Source organism: Blennius ocellaris, assembly GCF_963422515.1.
Source record: "Blennius ocellaris genome assembly, chromosome: 20".
NCBI lineage: Eukaryota > Metazoa > Chordata > Actinopteri > Blenniiformes > Blenniidae > Blennius > Blennius ocellaris.
Genome location: NC_137669.1, coordinates 7,854,077 through 7,878,821, shown reverse-complemented (window position 1 = coordinate 7,878,821; position 24,745 = coordinate 7,854,077). Strand labels below are relative to the sequence as shown.

The 24,745-nt window shown below is 46.1% G+C and overlaps 2 protein-coding genes across 2 annotated transcripts; both read right to left on the bottom strand.

The window, feature by feature from the left end:
• Positions 1–4,917: 4,917 nt before the first annotated feature.
• Positions 4,918–18,934, bottom strand: LOC308144440 (SNF-related serine/threonine-protein kinase-like). The gene is made up of 8 exons (XM_080515555.1): positions 18,696–18,934; positions 16,248–16,587; positions 15,876–16,094; positions 15,135–15,381; positions 10,260–10,401; positions 8,731–8,943; positions 8,231–8,365; positions 4,918–7,300 (listed from the first exon to the last, which is right to left on the bottom strand). The coding sequence occupies exons 2-8, from the start codon at positions 16,368–16,370 to the stop codon at positions 6,034–6,036; spliced, it is 2,346 nt and encodes a 781-aa protein (XP_080371681.1). The 5' UTR covers positions 16,371–16,587; positions 18,696–18,934; the 3' UTR covers positions 4,918–6,033.
• Positions 18,935–21,298: 2,364 nt separating this feature from the next.
• On the bottom strand, positions 21,299–23,504 carry rpl14 (ribosomal protein L14). The gene is made up of 6 exons (XM_080516125.1): positions 23,489–23,504; positions 22,866–22,967; positions 22,679–22,773; positions 22,468–22,567; positions 21,523–21,576; positions 21,299–21,394 (listed from the first exon to the last, which is right to left on the bottom strand). Exons 1-6 carry the CDS (start codon positions 23,489–23,491, stop codon positions 21,335–21,337), a joined length of 414 nt encoding a protein of 137 aa, XP_080372251.1. The 5' UTR covers positions 23,492–23,504; the 3' UTR covers positions 21,299–21,334.
• Positions 23,505–24,745: the final 1,241 nt, after the last annotated feature.

Sequence of the window (24,745 nt, the reverse complement as noted above, 5' to 3'; positions counted from 1 at the left end):
TTCCGTGGTATTTAAATTGAAGCGGTTCAAGTTCAAAGCACAAATCACTGACTCACTTTATGATGTAACTTAAATTATTACAATAGTCGGGGAAGGATATTTTTGCCTGCACCATAATGTAATATTAAAATGTTTTTTGGCCTTTGGGAGGAATTACCTGGATAAAACCCTCACACACCCAGGGAGAACATGCAAACTCCTCACAGGAAGACCAGCGGTGTTCTTCCCGTGAGCCCAGAGCCGTTCAGGCCCATGTCGGCTGCCACAAGTAACGTTAAAAAAGCCTTCTTCCATCAGTCACCCGGCTGCAGTTATCCATCTTCACGGTGCCAAACAGGAGACAATAAAGTTCATTTTTTATGTAACAATCAAACAGTGTAATGAAATGCATGCATCATGCGCCGGCAGCTCCACTCCCCTCTCGTCTCATCTCAGCAATAATAGTTTGTCTGAGGGTGACTGATGATATTTACAGTGCGGAGATTTATTTTTACCCACGAAAAGGAAGCAGCCCAGGCTGGCGTTTGAACAAGAAATAAAGACAAATAGTGTGTGAAGTCCTGCGCGGCGAGTGTGTTCATATTCCTCTCTTCTCGGTGCATGCATGCGGAGGGTCGTGCCGAGGAGCTGAAGGGTACGGCGGTCTTTATCCTCGCCGCTCTCGCATTACACTCGAGAGGCGAGAGGTTCTAATGATCGCGGCTTGTTAAGAATCCGTGCACATCAGGAAAGGCTAACACAACCGGGGCGCGACGTTGCCAGATGGCGGGTTATTTTCTTCTGTCGACGTGACGACTCCTCTTCATCTGGCAGAGGCAGTGAAGAGGATGTGAAGACGAAGAGGTATTGAGGGTTTTTTTTGTTTTTTTTTTTGCATAAAGAAGGCCTCTCAGTCGGTACCCAAGCGAGGTGCCACATGTTTCATAAGAAAATCCTGCAAGAAGGTGGTAATTTGTGTCGCGTCAATGAAGCTATTGATCCTGCGGAACTAAATCTGGCCTCTGAGCCACTTCCTGCCGGCACACGTGTATTTCCACACTTGTACCAACGTGACGGCTTGATATTAAGTCTGCACCTATCCCACCGTCATCCTCATAGAATAATACACCACCATACATTTCAGATGTGAGCCATTGATCATATAGGCAGTTACCGCTTCACGTCAGACTTGTGGTCACATTTACTGAGGCGCTTTCATCGATTTCATAATGTTTTAACATATTTTACACAAAATGCTTCCAAGATAATTCAACAATGTTTAAAACAACAAGTCACTATTGCAAGTGCTGACTTATGGGAGCAGGTGTGTGTGTGTGTGTGTGTGTGTGTGTGTGTGTGTGTGTGTGTGTGTGTGTGTGTGTGTGTGTGTGTGTGTGTGTGTGTGTGTGTGTGTGTGTGTGTGTGTGTGTGTGTGTGTGTGTGTGTGTGTGTGTGTGTGTGTGTGTGTGTGTGTGTGAACGGCTCTGACAGTCAGATTAAATGTCCCGATGACAGAAACATCCTTCATTCTGCTGCAGAAAGCTCACGGAGACAAAACACCGAGCGAACACCGGCTGTTTCTGAACTAATTAATTTTACTTTTCGACAGATTTAGAAGGGAATGTGTGTATTTAGTGATCATTTTCACTAATGGCTCTTTGTTGTTCTTTGATTCATTCCTGAATTACTTACATTTGAACTTTCTTTAAATAAAAAATGACGCAAATTCCAACAGATATTGAATGAAACCTTTACGTAAATGGACAGTGTTCAGACATATTGTTCACCCATGAGAGTGGAGAATATGTTCAGAAAATGTCCTTATCTTGACCAACATCTACAGCTTTCCTACCACTTTTCTCTCACAAAGCTTTAAAAGTGCTGCTTTGTTTTTTGTTTTTTTAGTCTCTGACCATCAAACTCCACTAAGAGGCCAGCGAACTCTCAGCAGACCTAAAATGACTGTGTTTCTGGAGCCTGTGATCTTCCCTGCATTTTTGCGGAGTACAAATTGTGCAGGTTGACCGTCTTGGAATGCAAGACAACGCGATGTGACACCAAACCCGTACAGCCTGCTGACAACACCGAGCTGCCAAAGAGCTGGTGGAGTCATGCGTGCGGGAACTGGGGAAATTATAATTCAAGGATTAAACTATGAAACTCGGATTCAATGAAAACAGAATAAAAAAAAAAACAAACAAAAAAACACTACAACTCTGTCTCGGTGTAAATAGTGAAAACTGAACTTTTATGAAACGCGGATGATGCACATGTGCACTACGGTCGTGGCAATGAGTTCCAACGAGAAGGATTCAATTATAACAATGAATGTGATCGAATTGAATTGAATCAGCTTTCTTTAAGGTGACAAGTTGATTTGTGTTATTTCACTATTTCTTTTCGGGGGTCACATTGGTTAGATTGATTCCCAGTGGAAACAATCATGACATGACGTATGCTAGGTCGACTAACACACACACACACACACACACACACACACACACACACACACACACACACACACACACACACACACACACACACACACACACACACACACACACACAACATGAGCCAACACATCCTGTATACATCATGGCTGAAATAGCAGTACATGCATTGTGCACAGAAAGAGGGTCAGCGGATCTATTTTCAGCACGTGTCCCGGTGCACACCTGACGCTCTCGCCCTGACACACTACCCCCCCCCCCCCCCGTCATCCATTGGCTATTTGAACCCCCCATGACGGATCTGTCACCTACCGCTCCTGCCCGTGTTATACTAGACGTCCTCGGACGTCGGCAGCATGTGAGTGTAAGCCTGTGGGTCACCAGGGTGCACGTGACGGGCCCGGAGCTCATCTGGTCTGATCCCCCCTCCACCCCCCCCCCCCCCCCCCCCTCCCCATCCATTCAACTGATGTGGAACAGTAGCCCAGATGTTGCAGAGATTACGACTTCCCCTGCAGCATCTGTGACCGAGAGGCGGGGCCGGGGGACCATTCAGGAAAATAGACACATTTTGTAATTATTGCTGTCTGGCCCGTGTCCTCCATAGAAATAATCCACACTCGTTTCTATTTGTAGACGGCACAGTCGGGCTGTTGCTTCAGCATTCTGTTGAAGGCCCGAATAAAATGATCTTTATTATGATATCACCCTGCAAAAACACATGTAAAAGCCAATATATTAACTGGACACAACAAGTGACGAGGGTCATTTATGCTCAACTTATCTACATAATCAGAGGCAGTTTTTCCGGAGTCGGTGTTAATTTAAGGCCATTGAATACCAACGGTCTGTATATAGAAGCTTCTAGATGACAGACTGGTTTTAGTAAATGCAGACTACAGACTGAAGGCACTGCGTCCACGTGTTCATCTTTCTATTTAGATTTAAATATGCATTATGGGGCATTTCTACCACATTGCAGATGTGGTAGAAATATATAAATAAAGGTTGATTGAAAATATAACAAGTCTTCTTAGTGAGCTCAATCTGATTCAACATGAATTAAATCACTTGTTTATGGTTGCATCTGCATTTAAAGTGTTGCAAAAGGACCGAGATGTATTTCAACAGTTTTATTCACAATTTTATCGTGTGGTATTTCTTCTTCTTAGGTCTTGACATCATAATTTCTAATGCAGACGACTGTGGATACTTCCTGTATTGCATTTTGACTGGAATCCTCCCTCTGTTTGTTTGCAACACAAACTAATATTGTCATGTGGGCCATTGCAAACTCGAGTGTGATTTAAAAAGCTACTACTCTCTTGTAGATGTATAGATTTCTGTACCATCGTTTGTGGTAGAGATTATTTTAGGCAAAATAAAGCATGTCAAGTAATCTCGGAGGTGTGTCTGATCAAAAGATATATTATACGATTATATAACTGATTTTTCTATCCACACACATGGACAAGATAGAAATTTAAGGCATGCTTGAGTGAACTACTGTCTTGTTTTGGAAGTCATATTTTGTGCAATTTTGTGGTTCCTTTTAGCTCAAAATCGCAGTAATTAATAAAAACTGTAAGGGAAGTGGTGAAACACAAAGGTTAAATAATACTCGAGTAAGTCTGACAGCTCAGGGGGAGAAAGTCTCAAAGTCATTGGCAATACATTCGAATCCAATCGTGGGCGAGGCCTTCACGCCCGCCGCCGTCCCTCCTGGGGAGGAAACGAATGCAAAAAAACCCACAACTTGGGTTGTTTAATTTACAGTGCAAACATTTTCACTAAAAGCAGCAGTGGCACAACAGTCCATGTGTTTCATTCACACCATTTTATTTTAATAGATCTCTATCATATACATACAGTACAATATGCTCAAGACAGGTTGTTTTTTTTGTTTTTGTTTTTGTTTTTTTAATGGCACATCCATTATCGTTGTACATTTTGCAGTCGCTGGTATTGCTGTGAGGTTACAGTAAAGTGACCGTTCGGATCTGTTACAGAGGTGGATACAACAGGTGGCTGGACCTCGGTGGAGTCGGGATAGAGTTCGCTACAGCAAAATACACATGCACTGTCAAGTTATATATTCCACTTTGGGGTGGGTGACACGTCCAGGTACACAGACCGACACTGGAAGGGGTGCGTCATGTTCGGATAAAGCCCCTCGCTGCTGCTGCTGCTGTTTCTTCTTCTTCTTCTTCTGGAATACGCTACAACAGTGGCTACTGTGATCCCGGAAATCTACAGGGTGTGCACGGTTTGAGTCGCCCCCCAGGGTTTCAGTCTTCTGTATGACTTTAAAGAGCTGCCATTGCATGTTGAAAAAAGACCCAGATTTACATTAAAGTGCAAAAGTAAGTGCACCGCTCTCTTGATCCTGTCTGAACCACTGATGAAGCTGATAAAGTCGGATAAACGCCGACTGCTGATTATTTATATTTAACAGTCATTTTCATTAGACAGTCACTGAGTCTGAAACTTTTTTTTTTATTCTTCATTTATTAAAATAGTTCCTTAAAATGTCATTCTAATCCAATATCGCTGGTTTGACTCCAAGTTTCAGAAACGATCAAATGTTCATAATTTCTCCCAAAAACCCCTCAAACCTGGCATTAATTCTTGCACATGACCGTTTGTGTCTGTGGAGATCTTAAATATGTTCCTCTGGGTTCGACCGCCACCTTGCACATCCCGTAGCAATGACAAATAATGGTGTCTAAGGATCTAGTATTCAGGTTTTCTACTGCAATACAACTTTACTGTTAATACTACAGGTACAGAGTACTGCTAAGGTATTCACATATGTACAAACTCCGCTGTCCGACCACAGGCGACTTGGCAAGTGAGTGTGCATCTTCTCTCTGCAGAGCATGTTCCCGGTAGAAAAATAAAATAGTGATAAGACTATAAAATAGCGTGTGCCACCATCGTATCGAAGTGCTGCTGTCCATAGTTTTTTTTTTCACCCTGCATCTGGCCTCATTTGAATGAAAACACAGTCACAATGTAACTCTTTCAGTCAGAATATTAAAAAAAACCAACAAAGAAAAAAACTATTTTTAAAAAAAATGATTGTCTCAAAAAAAGGATTAAAAAAAGTTGTGATTTTAAAAACAGCGTCACAGTTCAACATAAGAAGTGATATGTAACATGATAAAATAGATCGAGTCATGGTGTGTGTGTGTGTGTGTGTGTGTGTGTGTGTGTGTGTGTGTGTGTGTGTGTGTGTGTGTGTGCGCGCGCGTGCGTGAGCAATTCCTGAATGCACTTTTATTCAAAATAATAATAAATATATCTCATTTAAATACAGCGCCTGGTTAAAATGTCTCTTGAGCGTTCAGTTCGCTGTGTGGAAAGTGCTTCACATACTTGGCGCTGCTCCGAATCTCTTAATGTGCAATTGTGGCGTTTGGCGCTCCAAGTCATCTGCCGGTAAACGTTCCGCGGCGAGTTGATGCTAACGTAATGTGAACTCATGAGTCACAGATGGAAGGCAGGAGTACAGGAGGTGTGTAGGGGTGTGTGTGTGTGTGTGTGTGTGTGTGTGTGTGTGTGTGTGTGTGTGCGTGCGTGTGTGTGTGTGCGTGTGTGCGCCTCAGATGACCTGGCAGCAGCTGTGCGGCGTGGGCGTGCACAGCAGACCCTCCTTGGGGCTCCGGTGAATGTTGACGGACAGAGTCTTGTCACTCAGCGGCATCTGCAGCACGCGGTTCTTCATGTTCCTGTGGTTCTCCCTGGCCAGGTCCAGCTCGCTCAGCCTCAGGGTGCCCGAGCGGGCGCCGTCCAGCAGGGGGTCGGCCAGCGCGTCCCCGAGAGGCGGTGGGTGGTAGAGGTTTGCGCGGGGCGAGGGGCCGCCCAGGAGCGACACCTTGTCCAAGCTGCCCGTGGAGCCGCCCATGCACATCCTCCACATGGGACGGTCCTGGGCGTCCACCCCGACGGCGGCGCTGACCCCACCGCCCCCGCTGCCGCCGCCGCCACCTCCTCCTCCTCCTGTCAGACTGTGGAACTGGGAGCTCAGACACAGGCTCATCAGCTTCAGGCTCTCCACCAGGCCGCTGGGGGCTTTGGCCGAGCCTCTGCCCTGAACGGACGCCGAGCCGGGACTCGCACAGTTGGAGAGGCTGCCTCGTTTCTCTCCGCCTTCTTTCCCCGCTTCTCCGCCGCCCTCTTGTCCGTCACCGGACGCCGCGTCGGGTCGGCAGCGGCTCCCGGTGTCGTCGTCGCTCGCGTCCGAGTTCGGGGTGAAGGTGGCTACCGGCGCCGATCCGGGCGGGGAGGCGAGCGTCGAGGGCGACGGTATTCTGGAGTTCAGGTTGAGACTCAGGCTGGGTTTGGGGCCGCCGAATCGTTGCAACTCCCCGCTGTCCTCGTCTTCCTCGTCCTCCTCCCGATCCTCCTCGTGGATCTGGTTGAGGACCGGGGCGCTCATGCGAGAGGTCAGACGACTCGCCGCGGAAGAGCCGGACGAGGACGTTTTGCACCGAAGCACCACCTGCACGGGCAACATGGAGGGCGGCAGACACTTGTCCTCCACTCCGTCTTCCTCCTCGTCCTCTTCCACGCTGAACAGACTGGGACTGCGAGGTTTGCAGGGGCCCGCTGCGGCCAGCGAGCACAGCCTGAGGGGGTTGGGGTGGGGCTTGGGCGCAGGCCTGGGCCCCCTCTCCTGGGCCTGTCGGGGCTGCTGGCCCTCCTGCCGCTGACTCACATCCAGCAGAGCCGTTTTGGGCCGGGGCCCCTTGTGGAGGCTCTCGGCGCTACGGGCGGGAGACTGGGGCCCCCCGGGGTGGGAGATGCCAGGACCCCCCAATCCGTCGCTGACATCCTGGTGAACGTCCACTCTGGTCGGCCAAGACTGCCTGTAACGTGGAAACACGCAGTCCAGTGAGGTTAACACGCTGAAATCGAAGGTCTTTCTGTGTTCATCAGCAAGAAGTGTTCGCCTGTCAAATGCGGTATTATGCAAGCATCTCTCTGGATTCGGCCTCTGATTGACTGTGTATCACATTTAATAGTAAATGCAGGTCTGGCTAATGAGTAAACAACTAAAACAACAAATTACCACAAAACCTCGATGGAATAAAAGAGCTCAAGGCTTAAATTTACTGGTGGTTCAACAGACACTCAAGCAAAGTCCCAAAACCACTGTTATAATGTAATACGGCTACATTATTGAGCTCCAGAACTTTGAATGAGATTCTCTTTTACGCTTTTTTTATTGTATTAACAAACAAACCTGTCATACAGTGAACTTTACACATTTTGTGCAACTCAGCCTGTTCATAAATACTCTCGGGTCTTCTATGTGTTTTATGCTTCATTTTTAGGATATGTTAGACTCTACATCAGTGACAGTGTTGCTGATCTGCAGCCTCTCTTCTATTCTCAGTCTGTCCTTCATTCCCTGCTGGGGAAAAAAAAAAAAAAAAAAGACCGTCTGTCCATCTTATGTCAAACGAAGCATTTTTCACCGCGGATTGACAGAAAGCAAACACTGCAGCGGCAGCAGCCTGTCTAAAGACGTGTGTGTGTGTGTGTGTGTGTGTGTGTGTGTGTGTGTGTGTGTGTGTGTGTGTGTGTGTGTGTGTGTGTGATCCCAAAATATTTCTGTGGGACATTTCACATGGAGAAGCAGTTTTAGGGTTAAAGTGAGGGTTAATGTGTGAAGCCTTGCGAACACGAAAGTCACAAGTGTGTGTGTGTGTGTGTGTGTGTGTGTGTGTGTGTGTGTGTGTGTGTGTGTGTGTGTGTGTGTGTGTGTGTGTGTGTGTGTGTGTGTGTGTGTGTACCTGAACTGGGCCTTGCTGGGGCTCGGCGATCGCGTCTGGCTGTGTTGCTCCTTCTCTTGCCGCTCCCTCAGCATCCTCTCCGCCAGCAGGAAGTACGTCGCGGTGATGTGGTTGTACTGGTTCGACTCCAGCGCCCTGCCACCGGGGGGGGGAGGGAGAGGAGTACGTCTTAACGCGAGGTGCACTGAGCCACGAACCGTGAATCAAAAGGAAGTGACAGGAGTGGAGATTTAATTTGACATGGCAGCAGCTTAGGACTGATTGCCAGCTGGTTGTTAATGGCAATTAAACTGTTGACGACGCTCGTTCCTGCTTCAGTGGGACCGGTGAAGTGTGACAAATCTTTGGAGATTACATGGGATCGAATCGCGTTTATTCATGAGTGCATGAGAGAGGGGGAGAGAGAGAGAGAGAGAGAGAGAGAGAGAGAGAGAGAGAGAGAGAGAGAGAGAGAGAGAGAGAGAGAGAGAGAGAGAGAGAGAGAGAGAGAACGAGCTTACTCGGTTATTGCGTCCCGGTCTGCGATGCCTCCCAGCACCATGCGTTGGATGATGGAGCCGTGCTCCTCCTCCGACAGGCTGCGGTGGGACACCAGCGGAGTGGACAGCTTGGTCGCCGGCGAGGGGTCGACGCCTTGAAGCCACTCGTGGCCCTCGATCTGCTCCAGGGTCGCTCGCTTCCCGGGGTCCCTTTGCAGCATATGGCCGATGAGGCTGGAGGAAAACGCAACGGCGGTTATTGAATTCAATCGGCACGGTGAGAACTAAAAACGGGGACAAGCTGAAGCTTAAACAAAATGCATTGGAAATCAGTCATCAAATGAATTCACGATTTCATTTTAAGCGAGATGAACTTGGCCTGTTGCTTCATCTGACATGAGAACAGACGTGGGGGAAACTACTGCTACGTTAATTAAATCCAACTCAATTACAAGTTATTTTCCCTTAAAACTGCCATCACATATTAGTTGCCTTCCAATTCACATGCACACATTATTTATGAAAGCATCAACCAAACAATTAACTAATACTATACAGTGACAGAAAAGGTAAATATAAAGAATATATACAAACATCTGGATCAAACGTTTTGAATAGTATTTGAGATTATATCAATTAAGATCGATACATAAGATAGAATAGGGCTGGATAAGCGACTTGCTTCTCCCTACTTCTTTTCGGACAGAATATGTACATTCTTATTCTAATTATTGATGATTGATATTATTCTTGTTATTTCTTATTATGTAATTGTTTTTAAAGATATCTATGATCTAGGTAAGACTTTCTAAATACTCCACTGAATTGTACTCCATGCAATTTCTAAGTACTTGAAGTTTCAAGGATTTCATTTACTTCATGCTTGTGTCTCATTAGCAGTGAGCCACAATGCAGATATTGTAGACGAACTAAAGCTGCATTCAATATGTAAATACAATTTTATACAAAGGTCAATTTAAATCAGAGAGCCAGAAAGCCCAGGGATCCGCACGAAAAACATTGGAAAGTGTGGCTATTTCACCAAACAAATACAATTTGGCGTATTGTGAAAGAGAAGCGAGCGACTGTTTGATTAATTTGACAAAGTTTGTGCAGTCGCCCTCAGCAAATGAGAACAAAATTGTTTCATCAAGGCCACACAGGACGTGGATGTTTGGTTTCAGGTAAACACCAAAACCGGCCAGAGTATGTGTCAATATTTGAAGAGCCGCGTGAAAAGTCAACGCGTCGCGATGAAGCAGGAAAAAACAAACAAACAAAACAAAACCAATGTGTGCATCTCAACGCCGCGGCCCCCCTGACTGGACTGAGCTCAGCCGCGGCCTCGGCGCGTCGTTGAAACCCTCGCCGCGGTAAAAATAGTAGGGCGGATTTTAAAGGGTGCATTAGATACACTTTAACGCGGCGCTGCCTCTCCGGCTGCAGCGGCGGCAGGCGAGGGATAAGAGCGGCCGCTCTCCTCTCCCTCGCACATCCGCAAGCATGAAATATGCAGCGCCAGCGCGGCGCCCGGCCCGCGTCCTACTCACTCTTTGCACGCGCGGGAGACGTGCGCCGGCACCGTGTATCTGCAGTCCATGATCATGGTGAGCGTCTCGCTGTCGTTGGCCTCCTGAAAGGGGGGCTGGCCGCAGACCAGCATGAAGAGGATCACCCCGAGACTCCAGATATCTGGCGGAACACACATCACATCATTAGAGATACGAGCGGGGATTTGTGGCGGGAAGATAAGACTCAGTGGGGGAAAGAAGGAAAAAAAAAAAGTGAGGCACGTATGTCCTCTGTGCTCAGTGACCCAGATTTGAAGAAGGAAGGGAGAAATAATACACAAAAAATAAAGAACAAAAAAATAAAAACAAGCCCACACAAGTTCAAATCAAGCATGAATCACATTCGATCAGAGCCGTTTTGCCCAGAGAGGCGAACGAGCTCGGGACACATCTGTCCGACCGCCGAGGCCGAGCCTCCGCTTCCGCGCACGTCTGCTTCGACGCACAGGCAAAAGTGGGCTAACGTGTTCATCCCTCAGTGCCTCGCACAAATGCTAATTTTATGGAACAGTTCCCTTGGTCCGATTAGCCGGAGCCGGAGGCGGGTGGGTGGGGGTGGGGGTGGGGGTGTTTGCCGCTGCTCTGGTCAGCCGGATGGTCCACTGACACACATTCTGCCACGGCGCCCCGAGCGCGAGCACACAGACAGTCAGTCAGTTACGTAAAAAAGGGCCGCAATCAGCGTCTGAGTCAGTATTTTGACCTGCTTTCAGTAAATGTCAGCCGCTGCACCGTCTGCGGGGGGGAAACTTAGGAGGAAGACCAAACCGCAGAGTTGTAGTGTCGGCCTCTGACCTCTGAACAACCAGCCAAATGTGACTCAGAGCATTTTATAAACTTCTATTTTTTTTAAGTTCATATTACGAGTGCGTTGAAGCTGTGGCAGCACCTGCAATTTCATTCTAATGACTGATATAATGACAAATAAAGCATTGTATTGTATTCTTACAGGACCAAACACATTTTAGGTCATATTCCAGCCTAATTTCATCTTGAGTGGGGCAAATTGGTAAAATAGTGCCATAATAACCTTTACATTTTAATTGGACGGGGGGGCGGGGGGCAACGTTACTCTCTGAGTTCTTTAAGGGCTCTGTGACAATGAGGGCCATTCATCCACTTCCTCTTCATCTTCTATCGCTTCATCTAATGAGGGTGAGAAAGGCAGAGCAAATATCTTGACCCCTCATAATAAGAGGTCTCTTGTAATTAAAGCCGGCACACACATTACATTTTATCCTGAAATCCATCAGATTATTAAAACTAATTGTGTATTACCCAAGAATCATTATTCTCACGCCGTGGCACGGCTACATCACGTAATACTATGCAAGTAAATACCACCCGAAAAAGTACAGAAATTAAATCATGTACACCTTTATATTCATTTATAAATTACCTTAGGTTGGACTCACTAAATAATCATTTCACTGTAATGAGGTAGTACTATGAAGGAATTCAATTTTCTGTAGCCGTTAGTTCACTTTCTGAAGAGCCACTGTTACATATCCATTTATTCACAAAAATAATTTCCCAATTTTCATTTCTACACATGTATTTTGTGGAAATTGAAAGTACAAATTCCAGACAGCCGAATTAAACTGGATACCAGCGAACTGGAAACGTGACCAAATGCAGTTTAAAAGTAACCAAGACTCTGATCATATATTACGGAAACACTTTCACTTTAAATTTTCAGTATTTCCTATTCGAGCAATTCCGAAAGTTAAGTGTTTTTTGGGGGGATTACTGTGACTAATGCTATATTTTTCCATGATGTTTATTCCGTCTTAAGACTTAAGACTCTTATTCCCAAATTATGAAGTAAAATAGGGAGGCGGGTGCAATTCATTGATGTTATCAATACAATATAAACACTCTGTGTGCTCGTTCTTTTTTTTTTAATCTTTCACAGTTTTATGTTTCTTGTGGTTTTTCCCCACCACAGCAAGGCAGATGCACTAATTATTACCTAAACAAAATGTAACCTGTGTCACTTTCGTATGCGGTTTACCAAAAACCATCCAAGTATCCAGATTTGTGATCATGACTAAATGGAGACATGGCTTCCTTGACGACACCTACATCTTGTGGTTGTCATGCTGGATCCACGGTGTTTGTGAGCAAAGAGGGAGGTTTGTCTCGCTCAGCGCCGTTTTCATGTTTCTTGACATCGCTCCAGTTTGCCGGGACACGCTGCAGATTTCAATCTGGTGGAGCGAGTAAGGCGGCGGCGGCGGTGGCGGCTCGCTGTGGGCGGTGAGTATGTGTTTCTCCGAGGCTGCGGAGGACTGTTTCATGCCGCTGATGGAGGGAGCGAATGCTGCTGCAGTCCCCACCGCCATATTACCCCCTCGCCAACGTATCCTAGCAACCGTGACCCTGCACTCTCGTCACTTGCGTCAGCGGTCCGCCAAACTTCCTTCCTCCGTAACTTTATTTATAAACCAGATGGCTGCCATGTCTCCCGATAACGCCGTCCGTTCACGTCACCGCGCGTCAGCGTCACTCGCGCCCACGGCGGCGGCGACTTGGCGGTGACAGCCGAGGGAGTTAAAAAAAAAAAAATCCCCTTTTTCCTGCTGCACTTGAACGTTTTTCCCAGAGATCACCCCAATAACCAGCCTCTCCCGCGCCTCCACCCCGAAGACGAGTCCAGCATCTTGTCTTGACTCATCACCATGCAACTGCTTTGTCTAAAACATCTTCCCCGCCGTGCGTGTTCATTACGCACAGATAAGCTCTGAATTATGCATGCGTCCAAGACATGCTCCCTGTAGCGGCTATCAGGCAACTTATTATTTAATTTTTTTTCATAAGTGCTTGTGCTTCTCGGAGAGGAAGCCAAAAATCTATATTTAACTTTCCATTAACCAAAGGCAAAAAAAAAAAAAGAGGGGGGGGGGGTGCGAGCCCAAACAGTGAAGAACAAAACAAATAAAGGAAATTAGTCATCAGGACGTCACTTTGTACAACAACGGAGGCTGATTTTGGTGGCGGACCAGGGCCAATCCTGTCTTCAAGGTGGATGGATAAAATCCAAACTCTTTCCTCCAACATGTCATGTTTCTTAACCAGGACTGAAGTTTATTGGAATTGAATGTGTGACAACTCACGAAAACAAATACATTCATATCAAGCAGGGCCTGTTCATATGACGGCTTTATTGTCCAAATACAGTAACGCCATCATTTCACAAGTGTATATCTTAGATTGAACTCCACTGTTGACGTGAAAAACTATGTGAAGTCCAAATAGTGCAAAAAAAAGAAAACCCCAAATGTAAATAGTGACCTCTAGAGTCTGTAGTAAATATGACAGGAGCAAGTAAGACCCCGTTTACACGACAACGTTGCAAGTGAAAACGCATCGTTTTTGCTTTTCTGCTTCAGAAAAGTTGTGCGTTTACACTGAAACTCTTTGAAAACGATGACGCAGAAACATCAGAAACACTGAAAACGATGTACTTTTTATGCTGTGAGCCAATTTGTTTAGTTTTTTTTAAATGCCTTTTCAGTGCCTCGGAGCTCGGACTCCAAAATGCAACAAAAGTTTTCCGCTTTCACTTAAAAATGTCGCATAAATGAGCATATGTGGGTCTTCATGTCTAAAATACAAGTAATTATTTGAATAGTATTACCCAGTTGTCACAGGAAGGAATGAACGAGGCCATCTGCAGTGACTGTTAATGCATTTATCTGCACGGAACAATACAATTGCAGGGCGGTGCTCCGGCGTGGTCGCCGCCGCTTCGCAATCCGTGGGACCGAGTCACGCTTAATCCCAAATTATTTTCAGCCCTCAAACGACTCAACGTGTCCCGATTTTGACTGAGCAGGGCGAGGACAGCCTCTTTATCTCTGTGACGAACTGGGCCGGCCGCCACCTGGCGCCACGCCAAACCAAACCTCAGCGCCCGAATGTCAGCAGGTAGCATTGGCAGCCACGTTATCCCGGGGCAGGTTATTACCTCACTGGGCCTAGAAAACCCGCCAGGACCGCCGTCCTCCCCGCTCGGGCCTGTGCCGACATCTGATACCGTCACGCAATATTACATCCCAGGGCGGATAATCCGCGGGAATCAAAACACTGTCATCTCAGGTGAACGAACAATAGTGCACGTGCATTATTGACAGTCCAGGAAGCAGGCACACCTCACCCGATTGCGGTCAGATAAGACTGTAATTACTCTGCTTGGACGATAGCAAAGCAAAAGCAGAGGAAAATAGCTGCTGCAAATGCACTCAGTCAGGAAAAAAAAACAACCCAGCGCGCTGCTGTGTTTTCTTCCTCCGACACGGTGGCTTCTGGGTAGACAGAGGGCCTGCCGGTGCCTTTTCACACCCTCCTCGCGTCTGCCTGCTCATTTCTCCCTCCGTCGGCCCTCGTCGCGTTCGAATTCTTCTCCCGCTACAGTTTTTAAATCTGATACTCAAGCTGGGATTGAGACCACGTCCATGTTGGCGAGGCTGCCTCGGACGCTCCAGTCAGATATCACGTTACACAGAGCGGCTTCAACCGCGACCAGAGAACAACAAGTGCAGGTGCACGGCGGCGCCTCAGATTATTACATTACCAAGAAAAAAAACCCAGTTGGTGAAGAGAGAGTCTGAACTTTGAACAGTTGCCTCTTTTTGTTTTAATCAGCCGGCTGATAAAGCTGCGGGGGAGATATCCGAAGCACCACGGCTCCAGTAGCACACTTATCAATCAAGAGAGAGCGAAAGCATCAGTTGACCAGAAGGCGACGGCGCGTCCTGAGCAGTCAAAGGACTATGAACCGAGACGATAAAGACGAAGCACCCCTCCCTCCCGTTAAAGACCTCCACCTCCACCGTCTCTCCGGGGACTTACCCACTGCGGGAGCGTCGTACTCGTCGCCCAGCAGGATCTCGGGAGCCGAGTAGGCCAGCGAGCCGCACGAGGTGTTGAGCGTCTTGCCCGGTTGGAAGCGATTGCTGAACCCGAAGTCGGTCAGCTTGACGACGCCCTGCTTCTCGAAGAACACCACGTTCTCGGGCTTCAGGTCCCGGTGCACCACGTGCAGCCGGTGGCAGTAGGAGATGGCGTGGACGATTTGGGCAAAGTAGCATTTGGCCACCTTGTACGGAGAACAAGAGAGGGAAAACGTTGAAAACGTAGGCGTGGCCTGGCCGGACAGACCACTCAACAGTCTCGAAACAAGAGACGTCTTACAATCTACTGCCTTGCAATCATTTCACCCTTCTTAACTCGTAACGCTGCGACACTCAATGTCATACAGTTGCATCTTGGCGTCTGGTATTTATTGCCTTCAAAGAATCGCTGAGCTTCTAAATACCTTTTGACTTCTCCTTCAGTGCATTTTCCACATAACTTCCTCGTCTTCCACAGCAATAAATAACAGAATCCGAATTCCTCTCACACCAGAGATTCTCACAGTCTCAGGAGGCAAAGTATTAATTCAAAGCGTCTATCAATCTCCTCTATCTCACCTTATCTGGAGACAAGTACAAGGTCAGGGCAATAAAACAAGCCCCCTTGAGAGATAAATCACGGTTTCCTGTCTCGCTGAGCGATTAGGAGCGAGGGTTTATGTCCTAATGGCCGACTGACCTCTTCACTCAGGCCACCGTCGTGTTTCATGATGCAGTCGTACATGTCGCCGCCGTCGCCCAACTCCAGGATGAGGTAGAGCTTGGTGGCCGTGTCGATCACCTCGTAGAGGCGGACCACGTTGGGGTGCTGCACCATCTTCATGCATCGCACCTCCTGGAAGAGGTGGCCCCGCGCAACCGGGTCCAGTTTGGTCTTGTCGATCACCTTCACCGCAACCTGGGGGGGAGAAGGACCGACAAATTCACAAGAACTCTATAAACATCCAGTAAAGCCAGAAAAAACTGCGTGGATGCGCTCAGACGCGTACTAATATCTGCTTTATAGTACTCCTTCTTCCGTTTGTGGAGCTGAGGGCTGTGTGGAGCGTACCTTCTCCCCCGTGAAGACGTGACGGGCCAACTTGACCACGGCAAAGTGTCCCCGGCCGAGCGTCTTGTCCAGGTCGTACAGCCCGGCGATCTTCCCGTCGCGGTGTCGTTTCAGCCCCGCCATGGCCGGCGGCGAGCGAGGGTGGGAGGAAGTGCCTGTGCGTCTTCCGTCGTCAGTTCGCCATCGCCGACTGGCTGGCACACGAGTCTCCGTTGGTTTCGGCTGCGAGCTGTGGGTCTTTCCCGAGGCGGCGTTGGAGAACCGATGGCGAGATCCTCGTCAAGGTCGGAGCTAAATATTCTCGGAGCTGTGGCTCAGTTCGGTCCCATCTTGCGGTGACCTGCGGGCGAGAGCGGTCAACACTGAAATCGGAACGTTCCAGTTAATCCCTGCAACAAATCTAGCCTCTAGTTTTGGAGGGGTTACGCCGAAAAAGCCGAGTCTGATGAAATTGACGGCGGGCAGAGCGAAGAAGAAGAAGAAGAGAAGTCGCTGATGATCTCTGCCAACTCTTCACTTCCTCCCGAATACGTTGCCGGTGAGTGCAAGTCTGTGGCTTTAAATTGGCTTTAGTTAAATAGACTTTAGTGTACTACCCTCTTATAGCGCGTTACGTGATTGGTCACGTTCATTCATGCACAAGCACACACTTACATCGAGGAGCGAGCCGCCGTTTCTTTACTCAACTTTAGCTGATTTAACCAATCACTCCAGTTTGCTTGGTTTTATTTTGTTTTGTTTTTTCTGCTGCTCGAGGATGACTACACTCCCCTCTCCGAGCTCACACGACATCCCACAATCCTCACGACTGACCTTTCGCTCTGTTCTACAAAAGGCCACTGCCGTCACTAAAGCACGTTGCTTCACAGCCTCGATTGCGAAACACCATTCCGCCGCGCCATTCCAACTTCGAAGAATCTACCTGCCAGCCGGAGGCGCAACAAAAGGCATAAAAAAAAAAGAAAAAGAAACGGTATGTACTTCCAAAGAACATTCCTGGGAGGTGATCCTGGGCTGGGTGTGTCCCACTCACCTGTATTGACAAAGACGACGCACAAAAAAACCCCAAAAACAAACACACCTTTAGATGGAATTTAATACAGCGAGACGAGAATATAAAACCTCTTATGCAATTTTGCTCAAATGCAACGACGAAAGCCTGAAAAGCTCCTCTGGGATTGTGTTGCAGTTTCTCATTTGGAGGCCCTACCTGTTAGGACACATGAGTCATTTCACCCAAAATAGGCAGATGATGTTGTCTCTCTCTCTCTCTCTCTCTGACACAAGTTCAACTCGGCCCAAGTGACGATGTTTCAAGGAAAAAGACCCACACACACACGTGAGCTGCTCTCAAATTCCCAGGAAGGCAGGCAGGCAGGCACAGCGGCGGGCTGAAGCGGGTGAAAACGTGTGCTGCAGCGTGGTGATGAGCTGCAGGGCCGGTTCTCCGTACCAACCGGGGTAATAACATTAGCTGGTGTTTGCACGGCTGATCTGCTTCGTCTAAATCCAGCACTTCTCATTCACCTAAATGGAGCCCATCTCTCCAAAGCAGGAACAACACCTCAAGTTGAATTAAGGTGCAGCAGTTTGGCTGTTTGGTGACCACAAAGCCGGGCCAACCCTCCAGTCCTCGGACAAGTCAACAAATATGTACCAGACCTGCATGTTCAGAGGCTGGTTGCGTAACTCTTTAAGGAGCTGGTGGCTTATTGATTAACAAGGTGTGAGTCTCTTATAATAGTCCGACTTAAGGCAAATCCTACTTACATCATCACATTTCTTTCTGAAATAGGATATTCAAGAGTGAAATCAGCTTAAAAATAACAACAATTTAAAAAAATCATCATCTTAAGACACTGAATCCCTTAGGTGTGATGTATACAGACACGCCTCTAATAGTCTCCAGACCCTTAAATAAAAATATTATTTATTTCTGCTGAATGTACGTTATAGCACTTCTTATATTATCATTCTCACGCTCACACAGATATTCAGTCCTGCCTGTGGGCGACGGGTCTGAAATCTCGAGGACACTGTTCGAAGTACCGGACGGGTCTCCACATGTAAATGTTGTACACTTTACAAGCAAACCGCATCAATCTATCGCACTGCGGGGGAGCAGGAGACGCGCGTATTTTGCTACTACGACCAATGTTTGATTACAATTTGTTGTTGTTTTTTAATCCTGATGTTTGATGACGTTCCCCAATCGCTGTCCATACGGGACCCCTCTCTTCTCTCAACCTCCGACACGCACACACACATAATATGGACACACACCCCCCCCACCCCAGCTGACTGCGTCCAAAACGATCCCCTGACGGCGCAGACAGGAGCCGCACACTGGCGCGAGCTGTGCAAGCTGAAAGATGCGCACGGAGAGCGTTCGACCTGCCGCAGACCGTCCCCCCGCCGGGGCCCGCACGCACTTCCAGCGCGACCTACCTCCGAGGAATCCGAGGCGTCCTGTCTCTTCCATTAAAAGAGCTGCGGGAGGGAGCGTGCGTGCGTGCGTCCCCCGCGCGCGTGTGTGCGTGGCTTCCTCCAAATGTGCGGGGGGTTTTTTTGTTGTTGTTTTTTTTTTTTTTTTTCAAAGATCCGTCCGGGAGTGACTCGGTACCGACTGGCCGCAGATTAATCCCGCCGAGTCCCCACGTTAATCTGTCACTCTGTCAACTCAAACCCTCGCTGTTCTTCTCGCTCTTCCACGGCGCTCCGCTGCGTCAAGTCCACGTGGGTGACCGGAAGTTGCACTGCGCGCGGGCTTTCAAAATACATTCACTTCTTCTGGCTGCTTTTTTTTATTATTATTATTATTTTTTAACTTCTAGCACTTTGTTTGAGTGAATTAAGGCCGTTATTGGATAAGTTATTCAAAAGTTATAAATTGTTTTCCATTCATAAAGTGCACTTTAATAATAACTAGAGGTTTGCAGTTCCAAAAGGAAATGCAAGCGTTGAATGCTGAAGCTGAATTGTAATGCTGATGAAGCAGAAGGAAGTGTTGAAGAAATTTTGAGTGCCCACCTCTCACTGCAGGCGACAGACGCTCATCTCCTCCCATATTTGACCTGCTCTTTAGTGCGATTGATTTGTAAACAGTTAAACACATAGAAAGCATACAGCACGGCAGGAATGTCCAGAAAAAGCTGCACGATTTACTATTTGAATGGGTCAAATCGGTTAACGGTTGTTGGGGGAGAGGAATAATAACAATAATAATAATAATAACAATAATAATAATAATAATAATAATAATAATAATAATAATAATAATAATAATAATAATAATAATAATAATAATAATAATAATCTTTGGTACATGAATGAAGATGGCCGACGCGTTCGAAGTAGGCTTTATTTTGTAGGGACGTTGATCACAGTTTCCGGTCCTTGTTGACGCCAATGGACGGCTCCGCGCGCATTGCGCATCGCTGCCATTCATGTTTGACGTCAGAGCGACGCGCGTGTTTATCAGCCCCCCGATGATAACAATGAACACACTTCATGTGAGATCTGTTTACCTGGTCCTCGCGAATCACTATGATTTCTCTGTATCTTTTCCTTTTCCAGTGTCATTGAACGCCGCACGGCCTTGAAGGTGACACTAAAAGTCCGGCGTGTATTTAATTATTTGCGTATATAAATCTTATTTATCGTCTCCTGGGCCGCTGAACCACGGACCCCCTGCTGCGTTGGCATTCACTCTTATCTCCCTGTCCTCTGCTCTGAACCAGTCGGGCAACATTCAGGCGTCGTTGTTATGTAATATGTACCAGCTTGATCTGGAAGCTGTTTGGCCGCTGACAGACTCTCCCACCACGCAGCCTGATCTCAGCCAGCACTTCTATAAAAACACATTCTTTATTTATTTTTTTTCACGGGCATGGGCTCCAAAAATAAATAGTGCAGTGTAGGATATCCAAGGCACCAGTTTTACTGTGTAGATTCAACCACGTGACTCAGAAAAGGCCACATTCCCACATTAAAATGTAAGAGCAGAGACAGACGTTTAAAGCAGCAGTTAGTGGAGAGCGCCACCTCGTGGATCTGTTTCGTCACTGTCGCGTCGTAAGGTATAAGACATTTTCGTCATGTATTTTCACTGTGTGACAAAGTTTAAACCCAAACGTGTCTCGAAAAAGGCCTTCGACACCCGAGTGTCTCCGTGAAGCTGCTTCAGGTCTCGAACACACACACCTCTGTGGATTCAAGTGTGAAATCAATGCAAAAAATTTGATTATTCAGGACTAAATATCAGAAATGAGCACCTGAGGCACCAAAATAACCCCAAAGATGAGTAACTTCAGTTCAGCCAAGTATGAGTCCATGGTGCTTGAAGAGATCACGAGATGGACACTCCCTCTTTCTATCTTGGGAAGAATTGACCAAGACCTAGACACCCCACATTCTTATTTATCTTTCAATCAATTCCACGAGGCTCTGGAGAAGCTGACCTGTATTGTTAGAAAGCTTCTAAATGTAACGACATTTAGATGTTTCTGGAACTATTGAATGGAGGTAATGTGGAAGAGGCATTGGGAGAACGACATGATGAAGAAAGAGTATTTGTTGGGAGTGTATGATGCATCTTATATTAATGTTAACATCGGTTGATTTGCTTTCATTTGGTGCATGGTAATTTGTTGACTGTCACTTTGATTGTTTACTTGATTAAGAAATGTGATTTGCTTGTCTTCGGTGTTATCAGTTTTCACTGCTGCCATGTTTGAATTGTTGGATGTTGTATGACTACAGAAACCAATAAAGATGTTTATAAGAAACTATGAGCATCTGACCTCTGATAGTTTCATGTTCAAGACTCACTGCTGCCGATCGCTCCACAAACTAAAGTGAATGATGAACACCACACTACTTTTCTTTAACAATGACAAATATATCATTTTCACAACAGTTAATTTAACATCAAGTAATATTTAGTTTAATCAAGTATTTTATATATATTCAGTGTTGATGAACGTGAATAAAAGCCCTCGAGCTCCAGAAAGTTCTGCAGCATGAAGAAAGAAGAGAAAAGGACACGTAGGAACAATTCAACACGGATTTATTGTGGTGAAAACTCTTCACTTCTTTGCTGCCTCCTTCTGGAGCTTCTTCACCTCGTGCCTGATGATCTTGTTCCTCTGCACAAACAAAGGAGATTCATTTGTCACAAAACTGTTTCCCAGTAACGTGAGGATTGGATCAACAACAGGTTCTACGCTGCAACACAACAGAACAAATCCAAGGTGTCAGTTTCAGCTGCACTCACCATCCTCTTGGCCTTCATCACCTTGTAGCGGTCGAAGTCGGACATCTTGGCCCTCTGCAATAAGAAGAGAGGTGAGAAAAGAAGAAGCGGCAGAACGAACAGATAACACAAACCCACAGATATACATTGGATTTGTGTAGAAGGTGAAGAGCCACACAATTTTCATCTATTCATCTTTGCTCAAGTAGAGACACGTACTTATAAAACGATGGAAAAAGCACAAACAGACCGGGTTCAATTCATATTGTGGCCCTAAAGTTCAAGTTTAACCCGACTATTACTTTAATCACAACATTTGGTAGTTACATTTTGGTACATTTGGTTGTCATTTACCTCCCAAACGAGAGAAGCTCAGCACATTTGTTTGCCTCTCAAATGAGAAACAAAGGGATTTACTTCAACGATACAAAAACTAAATCAACGTGGATGACATCAGGCTCACTGGCGTTTACAGGAGGGCAAACAAAGGTTCACCCCCTCAATGTATTAATACCAGAAAACTAACTACCGTTTAAAATAATATACACTAAAGTCACTTGACATACAATTTATGGAAACCAACCAAAATTTGAGACAGAACTGTGGAATCTTATTTATATTTGTGAGCTGCTGTTTATCTTGAATTACACACTTTTTGGTTAAACAAAGTGTTTATCAACTCACAATCTACATGTCTGACTGCCAACATGTAGATCTAATTATCAATTTCTCCGTCATTCTTATTTTGTTGCCAATTTTTCTCTAACTTTTCATCTCTTTCCCCTGTGCACCGAGCTAATACACCTTTATCAACCTCCACTGTGGAGACACACGTCTGAACGTATGAGAGATGAGACATGAGACATGGCTTGCATGTGATCAGTCTGTGTACGACCACTACCGTAGAGAAGCGCAGGTTGAACTACAACAATGTTTAGAATCACATCCATGACGCCAGCTTCTTACCTTCTGTCTCGCCTCGATCTTCTTGGCCCAGTTGCTTTGCGACCACTTCTCATTGACTTCGGCCTTCTCCCAGGCTCTCCTCACAAACTTCTGGCGAGCGCTGTGAACGTCACACAACACAGATGGAGGAGGTCGTTTTGGGGGGTTTTTTAGTGAGGGGAAATGAGTGCAGAAGGGTCCATCAGTTCAGACAGAGAGCATCCACACTCACCTGTGGGGAACCTTGATGACGTAGTCTGTGAGCTGCATACACTTGAAGGGCATGGCCTGCCTCTTCACTCCTGTGCAGGGGCCGTCGACGAGAGCCTGCGGATGCACAATGAGCGGCGTCAATCGGGCAACAGTGGCAACACGGGCACGCAAAACCATGCACAGGACGTCTTCCCAAAAGTGCTCACCCGGTTTTGGTCGATGACGTCCACGATGGCCACCAGCTTGCCGGCATGGGGTCCGAAAGAGATGTAGGCAACGCGGCCGATCTCAACGAAGCGCTTGAACACCTGAGAGGAGGCATGAAAAGGCACGATTCAGACACGCGAAGGAGATTACATTAGATGAACTATGATCAAGGTTTACGCCTATGTTTAAATATTGAGGCTAAATGACATTTTAACGTAACGCCACGGTTCGCTTATTGTAACCCCGGAACATGTATACGCAGCTAGCACTATAGCTAACTTAGTAGCTTAGGTTGTAGTGCATTTTCAACTGTGGCAGAAAGGCATTAGCGCAGCGATAATAAGACACGGGACGACGGTAGCTTTAATTGAGTTTGTGACTGAAGATCGCGTCTTCTGTTTTCCGGGTAATCTCGGCCCGCTCGACCACGTTGTAGCGCTGTCGATAACCGACATCTTGCGCCGAAAAAAACACCCAACTTTGCACAAATGACCAAATAAAAATGCCACACTAATGCGTACGCTTATCTTAACAACACGTCTGAGTGTAGTTATGACCAAATAATGTCGTGTATGAAAAGAAATTCCTCATTTTAATTGTCACACTCTCATGGCGAACTCACCATGATGGCAGTCCGGGAGCAGAAAGGACGAGGAAGCTTCCGGTTGACGCAATACTGCTTCCGCTGTTTATGCACATGCGCAATGCTTCTTTATGATTATCGCCATCTTGGGTGAGGACCAATCCTTCGGCATATTCACTTCTATTTGGGGAAAAAAAGTGTTCGATTTTTGTTCTTTATTGGCCCAGCGCATTGCATCCACAAAAAAGAATATATATATATTAACACAGGTAATCTCGTAGATACGATATCCTCATGTCATAGTTATCTCATATTATAAAGATCTAATAATTATGCTATCTTGTAAAATGTCTTATCACTGTTTTTAATCGAGTGAATGCAATGCGCTTCCGTACAACCCCCCCCCCCCCCAAAAAAAAAAAAAACAATATAATATAAAATTATAAGAAGATGAAACCAAACTGTGCAGCAGAGGAAAGAAGCCCAATTGATGAGCTACAATAAAAAATAAAATAACAAACCTTAATTTCCCCTGGTTAAAGACGGTTTCCATCTGTCTTATGTTACACACCGATCCCTAGCCAGCCAGGTCGTAACACAAAGGAAGAAGGAACAACAAGCATAGAAGACAAACGATGGAGTCACTTAAATCACACAAACTAGCAACACAGAATTAGTGGAATATATTATTATAACAGGAGATAATTGAATAGAAAGACAAAGAAGGAAACATTTTAATGATCTGTTCATAGAATTTGGGCAGACGGAATTCGATAGAAAGTTAACTTTTGGAGGTACAACAAAGTGGAAATGGCAAGTTCTTTGACTTCCTCATTGGGTCGGAATGAATATCTGATGATGACAGAAAAAGGTTTGTGAAATCTGTCTGGATGGTCTTGTTTGTTATTAATGAATTTATACATAAATATGTTTGAGCATTAACTGATGAAATTGGTCAAAGTTTAAAGTTCCTAAGCCAAGCTGCAATAGTTGACGAGATTTTCATTGTTTAGTTTGTTACAGTTGTTATACAGGATGTAACAAACAAAACCTTGAGTAAAAATCGAGTGTGATATTATTTGGTTGAAGTGAAGTGAATACACTGGAGGCAAGGTAATCCTCATCCAATATGGCGGTCCAATTTCTTAATGTTGGGATTATTTGAAGCCAGGACCATTAATTTGGAGACCACATGAGTAAATTACATTTTTGTTTTGTTTGTTAACTGGATCCTTAAATCTGCCAAATAAAACTTTATAATACTTTAAAAACATCACAGAACAGGTCAAACCTTGA

Bases quoted from the DNA above. Each gene is read 5' to 3' on its own strand.
- rpl14 (XM_080516125.1), bottom strand. The intron at 22,774-22,865 runs GTGAGCACTTTT...GTGCATCCGCAG, and splicing joins ACGTCATCGACCAAAACCGG to GCTCTCGTCGACGGCCCCTG. The intron at 22,568-22,678 runs GTGAGTGTGGAT...TGACGTTCACAG, and splicing joins GTCATCAAGGTTCCCCACAG to CGCTCGCCAGAAGTTTGTGA.
- LOC308144440 (XM_080515555.1), bottom strand. From the start codon at position 16,370: ATGGCGGGGCTGAAACGACACCGCGACGGGAAGATCGCCGGGCTGTAC. The intron at 16,095-16,247 runs GTACGCTCCACA...TCTCCCCCCCAG, and splicing joins ACGTCTTCACGGGGGAGAAG to GTTGCGGTGAAGGTGATCGA. The intron at 8,366-8,730 runs GTAAGCTCGTTC...CCCCGGTGGCAG, and splicing joins GACCGGGACGCAATAACCGA to GGCGCTGGAGTCGAACCAGT.